The sequence below is a fragment of the Sorghum bicolor genome, chromosome 2 (genome assembly GCF_000003195.3).
Source record: "Sorghum bicolor cultivar BTx623 chromosome 2, Sorghum_bicolor_NCBIv3, whole genome shotgun sequence".
Classification (NCBI taxonomy): domain Eukaryota; kingdom Viridiplantae; phylum Streptophyta; class Magnoliopsida; order Poales; family Poaceae; genus Sorghum; species Sorghum bicolor.
In genome coordinates this window covers 66,609,897-66,621,365 of record NC_012871.2, presented here as the reverse complement: position 1 = coordinate 66,621,365, position 11,469 = coordinate 66,609,897, and the positions used below count along the sequence as shown (strand labels likewise).

At 45.9% G+C, this 11,469-nt stretch overlaps 1 protein-coding gene and 1 long non-coding RNA gene across 8 annotated transcripts; one reads left to right on the top strand and one right to left on the bottom strand.

Moving 5' to 3' along the window:
* LOC8067448 (probable cytokinin riboside 5'-monophosphate phosphoribohydrolase LOGL9) lies at positions 270-3,497 on the bottom strand. 2 transcript variants are annotated; one of them, XM_002460565.2, is made up of 7 exons: positions 2,941-3,482; positions 2,709-2,806; positions 2,564-2,594; positions 2,383-2,482; positions 2,211-2,281; positions 1,818-1,961; positions 270-824 (listed from the first exon to the last, which is right to left on the bottom strand). In XM_002460565.2, the coding sequence occupies exons 1-7, from the start codon at positions 3,097-3,099 to the stop codon at positions 720-722; spliced, it is 708 nt and encodes a 235-aa protein (XP_002460610.1). In that variant the 5' UTR covers positions 3,100-3,482; the 3' UTR covers positions 270-719. The 2 variants fall into 2 exon arrangements, with proteins under 2 accessions (XP_002460610.1, XP_021310562.1); XM_021454887.1 differs by lacking the exon at positions 270-824 and adding an exon at positions 831-1,701 and having other exon boundaries at positions 2,941-3,497.
* LOC110432289 lies at positions 6,258-11,024 on the top strand. 6 transcript variants are annotated; one of them, XR_002449704.1, is made up of 6 exons: positions 6,258-6,644; positions 6,918-6,989; positions 7,077-7,163; positions 7,263-7,380; positions 8,155-8,264; positions 9,141-11,024. It is a non-coding gene; the product is annotated as an uncharacterized LOC110432289 (long non-coding RNA). The 6 variants fall into 6 exon arrangements; XR_002449706.1 differs by having other exon boundaries at positions 7,074-7,163; XR_002449705.1 differs by having other exon boundaries at positions 6,258-6,989; positions 9,141-9,248; positions 9,950-11,024.

The following is an 11,469-nucleotide window of genomic DNA, read 5'->3' as shown; positions in this document are numbered from 1 at the left end:
GGAGGTGCTAAAACTCAATTTGGGTTGAGATCATAAAAACAGACGGGCCTGATGTGACATTCATGAGATCAGTAGCTTTGCTGGAAATAGTCAAATATTTTTTACAAGTAAAAAGTAAAGATAAATGTATAATAAAAAAAGAAAACTTAGCTACCCGTGTGGCTATTTGCGTGGGCATGTTGCTAGTCAAAATTACTGCTAAATGCATCATGCGTGACGAGCAAAAACAGAGGAATTGAAGATGATAAACGCCAATACACGCCATGAGGTGAGAGAGAGAAGCTGGATCAAATAATCTTGCAACTAGCCGGTGGTCAATTACATTACCAGATTACCAATGACTTCTCTACTGATCGAGGAGACAACTAACTACAACTAAAGTTGCTACTAGGTAGTAAACAACAAGTGATCAGGGTACGTAGCTTAGGAATATGACTAGTACGAATACGTGGCTTGGAGCAGAATACATGTAGCAGCAGAACAGACAACCAAGCCGCTGCTAAGCTAGGACTAAGAGCAGAACGCACACACCACAAAACCAAGTCCTTTCCCTCGTTTTGCTCGGCGGCGCCTCGTACATTTTGGCGGGCAAACTTGCTTGTTGCATGCCTAGGCTACCTAAGGAGAGAAATACATATATATCATCGCATCGATGGGTAGATATAGGTGGTGGCGGTGTGGCCAGCAGACGACGATATGGGTGGAGACCGGGCGATGGATCAGCGAGCGATCTCGGCCAGGAGCGAGGCGTTGTAGCCGACCTGTTCGATCTCCCAACACAGCTTGGGCGTCGCCGGGTCCTCATCCTGCACCGCCTCGTACTCCTGCATGTACATTATTTGGTTTCCACGGATGGTCAGTGACGCATCATGCATGAACGTGTATGTTATCACACGTAGTACAGACACATGTACACACACCAAAGTTATTACGAGTAGTACTACTATCTTTGTATATACTACTAATAAATAAACGTTTTCTTGGTAGAACTCTGTACATTCTGTAAATTTAAAAGCTCAATAGAAGCCGCTGCTAGCTTGGAGCATATATCTACCAGCCGGTCCTTGCCTAAGACTGTTTGTCTGTTTCAATTCAGCTGTTCTTCTGCCACTCCTACCAGAGAGAATCTGGACGCTTTTGGGAGCGTGCGTGGAAATCAAAGGAACCGATGCCGTTGCGCACAGGGAAGCCAAGCGCAGGCCGGGCAACTGGGCAAAGGCAGCATGCGAGCGTGAATGTGACACTGCCGCCTGCCCGCCTCATTCGCTGTGGGCGGCTAGCTGTTTGGATGACGACCAGACAAAAAAGAGGTCGTGCGTGCGTGCGTGCGTGTACGTGTACGTGCCAGGCCACAGGGCCTGACCAAGTCATCATCCATCGAGGACGACCGGCAGCGAGTCCCGGGGCGGCACCGCGGCAGACGGCAGGCGAGGCGCGCGCACGGGCGCCGGCGCTGGCCACCACGCGCACGCACTGCACCCACCGGCTTTGCATATCCTCCCACCCAGCCCCAGGACGGCACGCAGGACCAACCAGGAGGCCGGCCGCCAGGACCGCGGTGCCGGCCGGCCAAGCCACTTTGGATGAAGGATGATGATGACTCCATGGCTCATTCGCCGTCCGCGTGCGTAGGCCGGGACCCGGGAAGTAGGAAGAGATGCATGAGCGTCAAGTGGACCGATATATGTACGGTGTTGTTCGCTGATTTATTATAAGAAAAAAAAATATGATTTGACTAAGATTAATGCACGATTGGGTCACTGTAGCGAGGAGTACTACTAGCTCGTACTATATGTACTAGTGTTTACCATGCATACCTCGAGCTTCTGGACGAGTTCGCTGGCGTCGGGGGCGCTGACGAAGATGTGGCGCTGGGAGGGCTTGATGAAGCCGTCGTCCACCGCCTTGTCGATGAACGCCAGCAGGAAGTCGTAGTACCCGTCCACGTTCAGCAGGCCCACCTGCGTGTGCATGCGCCACATACACAGTAGTTGTGGGAGTAGTAGTTGTTAGTGTGTCCGATCCGATGCTACTGTAGTGCAGGTTCAGTTCATGCCCTTGGCGTGCAGAGGCATGCAGTGTACAGTTGCACTGCCTCCGTGTCCATCCACGACAGGCCGGCTGTGGCCGTGTGGGTGTCACGGTGTGTGTGCACGTCTCAACGACCCCTCCCAGTCCCAGGTACCGTGTCGTCGTCTGCGCTCACTCACCGGCTTGCTGTGGATGCCGAGCTGCGCCCACGCGATCACCTCCAGGAGCTCGTCCAGCGTCCCGTACCCGCCTGCAATACAACCACCCATGGCTCGGCTCAATGATGCTGGATTGCTGGTATGGTAGCCGGGAGATCGAACAGGCCGGCAGGGCAGGGCAGGGCAGGTGTACCTGGTAGCGCGATGAAGGCGTCGGAGTTGCGCGCCATCTCCGCCTTGCGCTGGTGCATCCCGGCCACGGCCCGCACCTCGCCCACGGTCTCCCCGGTGATCTGCATGCACGCACGCGGACACAGGTAGTCAGTTAGACATGCGCAGACAGCGTGAGTCTCTGTTTCTCAATCTCAACTCACCTCCTTGCCCATGAGAGTGGTCGGTATGACGCTGCAGCAGCAATAAACAAAAGCAGTCAGTCAGCTGGATATATGCATGATCGAGACACAGTCACACAGATTTATTGGTGAGGCTGTGAACGGTCGGACGAGAGGGGCGACTGACCCAATGACATGGCCGCCGCCCTTGTGCACGGCCTCGGAGACCTCCCCCATGAGCCCCAGGCTGCCCCCTCCGTACACCAAATCCACCTTCCTCGCCACCTGTACAACAACGTTCGTTCACAGGCAGCCAGTCAGGCACCGATCGACGGTCGGGCGGACGAACCAAACAGAACACCACGATGCAGGCACGCAGATGCAGCAGGGGTGCGGGTGCTCGATCCGTGCTCACTCACCAGCTCCTTGCCGAGCTCGACGGCGGCGTCCCGGTAGCTGCTCCGCTTGCCGGAGCTGCTCCCGCAGAACACGCACACCCGCCTGAACCTGCTGCCGGAGTCGGACCCTTTGCCCGCGCCGCCGTTCTCCGCCGCCGCCGCCGCCCCTTCCGCTTCCATCGTCGGCCTCGATGCCTCGCTAGCACGTAGCAGCACCTAGTATAGCATAAGGCAACAAGAAGCTGCTGCGTCTGCGTGTGGTCTAAGGTGTGGTGCGGCGCGGTGGTGCTGTGGCCGATCGATTGGCCGGCGCGCGGATATAAAAGGCGCGCGCGTACGCTTTTGGGCCGGGGTCCGCCGGGCCGGCCGTGTCCCCGCGGAAACAGGAGTTGTTGATGGATCCACCGGTGTTTCAGAGGGGGGGCGAGGCTGATTCATTCGCGCTGCGGCCTGTGCGGGTATCGGTACTGCTACTAAGTACTACTACACGGTAGCTAGGGTTAAGCAACCATTGATTAGCGGCCATGTGCCGGGAGTAATTGTAATTGTAACCTCGCCTCGTCTAGTTCTCGTCCCATCGGTCAGGCACGGCGCTGTCCCAGCCAAGCCAATTGGCGGCTAGTGTGCAGTGGTGTACTACATGGTGCGAGCTGCTGATCAGTCGTGGACCGTGGCGTGCCATCCCACTGCCAGGGGATATCGATATAGCTTTTGCATTATCTTTGTGTACGTGGTCAAAGAAGGGAAAAAATCGACTTGTATTAGTTCACCCTAAAAATCAAAAAGTTTTTAAGATTTTCCGTCACATCGAATCTTTCGGCACATGCATGAAGCATTAAATATAGACGAAAATAAAAACTAATTACAATCGCGAGACGAATCTTTTGATCTTAGTTAGTCCATGATTGGACAGTATTTGCCACAAACAAATGAAAGTGCTACAGTAGCGAAATCCAAAATCTTTTCGCATCTAAACAAGGCCATTTCTCATCTCCCTCCCAGCGCTGTCAGTAGATTTTCGTGCGTCCTGTGTGGTGGCTAGGCTAACGATGTCCATCCAATCGCGCAAGGAAGCAGCGACGACCGGCGTGCTGTGCTGCTCTGTGGACGCGAGCTCATACTTGGTGATCCTTCTCGCTCTGAAAAGGACGGGACCTGGAAATTGGCCCGGGTCCTTCTTTTTTTTTAAGCAACACACACATTTATCAGGTGATAGTAGTATTTGATTGATACAGTATAGTATTTGAGAGGTTGTAGTGCTACTAGGGTATTATATAGTGATACAAAAAGGAAGAATAGACTCATGAGACGAGTATCATTTCCAGTGCCTTATCTGATACTGATAGCAAGTATGTGGCCTACAGGCCACTGGTCCAGCTCTACTCTACTACAAGTCAAAGCACTCCGACAGGTTTAGATACAGAAGCTGAATCTTCCAACTGTTTGGATTAGACTAAAATTCTGCTCCTCTTCTTTTGTCTTCAATTCTCGTGGTGGTCTGGTGGATCAGACGAATAGACGATGGACCAACTTTGTTGTTGCCTTCGATAGTGCCGGCAAGCACGCATGCATGTCGATCCATTGACGGCGTTGTTTAGATTTTCCGTCACATCGAATCTTTGGTCGCATACATAGAGCATTAAATATAGACGAAAATAAAAACTAATTTCACAGTTTAGCTGTAATTTGTAAGATGAATCTTTTAAGCCTAGTTACTTCGTGATTAGACAATGTTTGTCAAATAAAAACGAAAATACTACGGTAGCCAGAAACCAAAATATTGCAAACTAAACAGGCCGTCAATGGAACCTCGCTCGGTTTTCGACTGTCGACACGACACTCCAGCCAATGCAACTTAGCTAGTCAGCTGACTGACTTGCAGTTGCAGACGGCAGTCGATCGCTACCAAACGTCACGACGTCAGGGGTTGTTCAGCTGGTGAAAATTTTTGATTTTAGGTATCGTAGTATTTTCGTTTATATTTGATAATTATTGTCCAATCATGGATTAACTAAACTCAAAAGATTTGTCTTGTAAATTACAAACAAACTATACAAATATTATTTTAATCTATATTTAGTACTCTATACATGTGCTGAAAGATTCAATGTGACAAAGAATCTGAAATTTTGTAACCAAACACGTTTTATCCTCCCCTGATATATAAAACCTGGCCTTGGAAACTGCAATCATATGCACGACACATCTCCACTGCTCCCTATTGTCTTCCCGGCGGGATCCCGGATCTCTCCGATCCCTGCTGCCGGAATTCAAATGATGATGATGATAGTGTCGCATGTACCGTATAGTACTTCTACCGACGTACGAACGCATGAGTACGTCGGGAGTCATGAATGGCACACCACACCAACGCTGCAGAAATCCACCACATACCGCTAGTCTGCTGCTGCCGCTACCGCTACTACTACTACCGCCCTCCCGTTTCGTACGAGAGCCAAAGCCAATCAATTGATAGGGGATTAATGATCGGTCCATCACAGTGACCTACTCCTACATGCTGCCGTTGGCCCGTTGCAGCTGCTCCTCCGCTTTGCTGCCTGCCGATGTTAATTCACTGTACCAACTTGGATCTAAACTACTACGGCCCTAAATACTCCAAGGCTAATCCCATATAGGAATATGTATAGTATTCCAGATCGAGCCCTGCAGCTAACGCACTGTTAAATGCATGCATGTAATGGCAGCAGTAGCTTAATTGTGTGTAGTACTGTATCATGCATGCGCCCAGCCACCGGGGCTATTATAAGCAGGGAGCATAGCTACTAGAGATCAGAAGAGTTTCAGTGAAGTGGGCGAGGGTGAGTGAAAGTTACACTCCAGTGCTACCACACCACGCTACTACAAGCAACAGCTGGGTGTGTCGATCTGTGTATGTGCAGGTGCAGTCATTTACATGTTCGCTGCAGTAAGATTACAACGGGCAGCTGCTGCGAGTACAGTTATCTGTGAGAAGGAATTGCAGTCAGCCATGCTGTGGGGGCTGTAAATAATGCGTACTCCATCTTAAAAAAAGTGTTATTATGATAATTGTGCTGATCAAACTTCATTTAGTTTGACTAGATTTATAAAAATATTAGCAACACTTGTTTCTTCAAATAAATTTATTACAAAAAATTAACAAATCTACCTAATGATATTAAATTTACCTCTACAATCCTATGTCGCTCCCCGCGCAGGCAAGGTATACACGTCACCCTGAAATCTCTGATTGGGCCACCTCAGCGCCACCTCATCTCCTCTTTCCATTGGTCCACCTCAGCCATCCGTAAAATATCTTCTCCACCCTCCAGTCCCGTCTTCCCATAGGTAAAAAAAAATTATGCCCTCCTCTTCCCGACGCTTCTCGTCACCTCCGCCGCCTCTCCTTCCCAATCTGACCTCGGCAATGGCTGCCCCCGGCCACGCCGCAGTGCCAGCAGGCCTTGCCGATGGCCGCCACCGTCGATGCCCTACCGACGGCGCCTTCTCCCCTTCCCCCCCTCTCTCCCTCGCTCCTCGTCCGTTGTTCGCTGGCAGCGCAGGGCGAGTGCGCCGGCAGTGCAGGCCGAGCCCCCAGTCGTGACGGCACCGGGCCGGCTCCTTCCTCTGTCCCTCCTCCCGTCCATGTGCTGCCTTAGTCGCGGCGGCGCGAGGGCGCCCCTGGCACGGCGGTGTAGTGGCGACGCCCTTGCCAACAGCCCCCTCCTACTCCGTTCCCCGCGCTGGTGAGTCCCGATGGCCTCTTCTCCTACATCTCTCTCTCTTCCCATCTTTCTCGATGCGGGCGCAGCCAGGGCGGCCACGCCATGGTTGACCTCGGCACGGCGGCTGCCGTCTTTCTCCGCCCCTACGCCTCCCTCGCGCCACACGGGCGGGGGCGACCGTGACCCCCACCGGTGGCTGGCAGTGCGGCCGCCCCCTGCTGCTGCCTCCTTCCGCTAAATCGTGACTGTTCTGTTCCTATGCTCCATGAAACTTGCCTCTGCTGGATCTAGCAGCACCTCATCCTCTTTTCCTCCTCCGTCTCATGCTTCATCCCCAGAAAATCCTGCTTGCGAAACCTGCAAAAGGTAGATACCCTTCATACCAAGGTAATTTGGCTTTTAAATTATTTTTTATTCCCTTTCAATAGCTAATTCTTTATTCCCTTTCAGCAGCCGCCATTTATGCAAATTCTAATGTTCATTGTGTATATGAGCGAGGAAGAAAATATAAATCAACACATGATAGAAGATATCTTGAAGGTGTTCCCAGCTTGATTGCTTCATCTTGAATTTGCATTGTCAATTCCCTGGTTGGACACAAAACTAATACTGACGTGCCTCGCTTCAATTATGATGCAGGTGTTCAAGTTAAATCCTGGGAGGAGATAACCCAGTGTTTTAAATGAACCTGTCTTAGACATGACTGAGCTTGGATATGAGGTGGTGCTGACAATCCTGCTAGCAGAACCTGCAGAAGGTAGATAGCCTTCAGATATAATCTAATACATTTACCGTTATTAGCTTCCTTTAGTCAAATTTGGAGTGCTAATTCAGATATAAGTTGTGTGTTGTATATTTCACCTTCAATAAAATATCACCCAACAGGCCCCAGCACCCACACAGCCAGATAGTGCCCCTAAAGGCAACCTCTCCTTTGTACCCTTGACTGGTTGCCTCTTGCCGTGCAGTGACCCATACGGTATCCTAATTAATAATTTCAAATTGATAGTGTTATGTATACTCTTTACTATAGCAATTGATATTTTAGTTTGACGGTAGTGATTTTTCTGGCAGCATGTTAATATTTCACCATCATTATAGAAAAAAATATTTGGTCATTTCACATTTCTTGAATTAACAGGACTTATAGGAGTTTTTTTTTTGTCAATTTGCATAAGACATAGAGGTTCCATTGCCTTCTCACATGTATCCAGGTGTTTGTTGGGGTTGGGTGATTAACCATGTGACCGAGACCGAAGCGAACTAACCGAGACCGAAATTGCTTGGTCTTTATTTTTTCAACTGACCGATTGGTCCTTAATTCCTGATGACCGAACTTTCAAAATGACCGAGGAACCGATCGGTTCGGTTTGGTCTGACCGAATGCCCAGAGTGAATAATAACCATGTTGTCTAAAACATGCTCAAAGTGTCTTGAGCTAGATACCTATATTATTCTTACAATTATAATTGATTCATTATCTGTCTTTGGATAGCAAATAAAAATAAAAAGCTAATAACTTTGATATTAGGTCCGCATCTCGTGTCATTAGCCTCCCCACCGCCGGTAAAAGAGGACATCCAGTACACTGATCAATCTCGCCACAGGCTTCTTTCAGTAATCGATCTCGCCAATATCCAGGTACTGACTACCTTCTACCCTCAAAGTGGAAGGTTTTTTTTTTTTTAATTTGCGCCATAGATTTTGAGATGTCGTTCTGTAAAAAAGACATTAGTAGCCAACTGGTCAAGACTGGGATAGCCTTTTCCAACTGGTGATTAGTCTACTGCACATATGATATCTTCACATGCGTGCACAATAAAAATCAAGTTGAATTGAATTGATGTTTTGGTTTTAACAGTTTACTATTACAGTTGCAATTGTTTAGCGAGACCATAACTTATGGAATTAGCACTTTTTTTGTTTCTTCATTTTAGCTGACAGGATATGATAGGTTACGTAAAATTTTGTGCTCAAATTTTACAGCCTTCATGTGTGTGATATGAGTAATGAGTGAGGTCTCGATCTGCCTTTTCCAGTTGTTGTTTAGTCCGCAGCAGTTCTAGCCAAACCATATCTAAGAGAAGAGACATTCTCAATCCCCAAATTGAGACCACCATCTAGAGACAATGTCCTCTAAAACAGTCCAATCCCACAACAGTTACAAGCCAAACACGGCACCTAAGGTGGTAGTGGAATCTAATCAGAGACTGTCAATAAGACCGTATGTAAAATATCCATAATTTTGGAAACTCCTAGATGCCAATGTGTCAAGATTTTCTTGACAACCTGTTTTCCAGAACTTTGAAACTATCATCTAGCCTTCACCTGTACATATTTTTCAGTATATAACCTCCATCACCAGCATATATAGTTGCTGTCGGAAAGTAAATACGACTGAATGGAAGATTGGTTCGCCAGATTTTTTTTGTATGTAACTGAATGTACAAATTCTTTGTGCAATTTGACTTTCCACGCGCCCAGACATAGTTACACAATGCTCTTATGTTTGTGCAGGTTGCAGGAAACAAATTTATTCAGATCAAGTGAGACTGGTGGTTGTTGTTACATGGAGCGCTTCATCAAGAGGATTTGCTTATCGACCAATGTGACCCACTTATTAAGGTATGTTATCTCCATACTTCCTACATAGAGGTATCATGAATGCTTACGCTCTAATTTTTATTTAGAGAATAAGTAACTAGATGTGTTATGTTTCCTTTTGCTTACTAAGTTAGCGTCAACTAATGATCGAAAAGTGATATTTCATTCTTACCGGTGCTTCTATTTACATCATAAGCATTATTATCAATTACAAGAGAGGCTCGCCCATTAACGAGGCCTATATATGATAATACATTCAAATTCTTGTGTGATTACTACTTCTACATAGGATGATGCCTACTAGCTCTTATGTAGGTAGTGTCGCTGCTTATACTCAATCAAGCTGGTTCTGCTGCTTTGCTTTACTCTAAGTTTATGCCTTCACTTTACTGTAGGTTGACGTATTTAATATTATTTCCTTCCTGGTACTTTCGCTGCAAAGACCGTTTCTCACCACATAAAGGTGAAATTAGCAGGTGCCATGATCTTAGCACTTGGATAAAAATCTTAGTAGTCATCTACCGTAAAATACTTACCATCTAATAAAATTGAATTTGAAACCATAAGAGTACCAGTATAGGTTATCCTTGAAGTATTTGGTACACTTACTAAACAAACTTGAATTTGAAGTGATTATCTGTAAACCTGCAGTACCACGCAGTCTGCAGTGACGACATTCACTATCCTTCAACACGACACTTAATTATTAATTCGTGCTCCAGGTGTGAGGCCATTATACTCAGAACCCGTACAGGCTCACAGATTTGAGGCTAGATGGATGTTGGACCACTAAATGGCACCTACTCAACCTGTTTACTCCTGTATTAATATATCTCCCTTTTTTTGCCTTATGTCATACTCCCCATTAGTTTGGTATTATTTTACAAAAAAACATGAGAAGAAAGACACCTCCTTGTTTTCTAAAAAATCAGACACCTTATCCATGGATTTCCAAGGCATGGGGAAACTGTGCGCCTTTCTGGATGTTGTATGACCTTTTTATGCACAAATTTTCTTATGCAGTTTGAAAATTACATATTCATTCTCAAACATACTTTTGAATGTATTGGTATGACAAATACTGCAACATCTAAAATTGCTGCAAGGCTCTATTTTCATGCATAGAATTTTGTTGTTTATCATGTTTCCATCCTTTTAGCTAATTAAAAATGCATTTTATACTAATTTTGTCCCATTTTTGAAACAAAAAATCCTCATGTTTGTATGATCGATGGTGTGCGTTTCAAATGTTGGCTCTCTATTAGCATTATTGGTGTAGTTTTTTTAATGGTAGATTTCATAAAGATTATGACTACTTAGATTTTGGAGGGATAGCAAATTCTATTTTCTTCCTCTAGCAAACAAATTTCCATTGACTCAAAAGTTAAGTGTGCTTCGTGTGTCCCTACTTTCCATCAATAGCATCTTCACTTCCAGCAGAGATACATGGCATGGACAAACTCCTCAGCAACCACCACCATCGGCAGCAGAAAATCAAACCTGTAAACAATGTTTATCTCAACTTCTTGTGCCATGCTATCCAATGTGTGAATATCCATTGTACAACATGGCCTTCGAAAACTACAAGTAATATATAGTCTTGTACTACCTTTTACTGTTTTCAGAGTTAAGCAGTATATATAATATATGTATTATGTGTATATTTACCTACTATTGACTTACTGCTGGCTTTTGTACCAGCTCTGCCAATCACTTCGCACTTCTTTTATGTGGCGCCTGAACTCTCTTATGTATCGAACATAACTTAGCACCCATTACCGTCCACACTATTTTATATGATGTCTTGTTGATACGATGCCACCTTCTATAGTCACTAATAATGTCATAAATTTTATACATCAACCTGGTTATTGTATAATTATGATCTTCCATTGTTTTTCGCCTGTATATTGTTTCCACTCGGCGCGCAGGTGCGCGCCATTTCTACTAGTATGTACTACAAATATCAATACTCCTGCTGTCCTTGAAGCTCCAACTTCTAGAGCTGTGCTAAGTTAAATTTTTAAAACTTTGACCAAATTTATAGAAAAAACACTAAAATTATAATACCAAATTAATACTATTAAATTTATCATAGAATATCTTTTCATAAGATATTTATTTTATGTCATAGATATTGACGTTTTTTTCCATAAAGTTGATCAAAGTTAAAAAAATTTAACTGACATGAATTTTAGAAGTTGAAGTTTCCAGTGATAAAGAGAGTATTTTCTTATATATA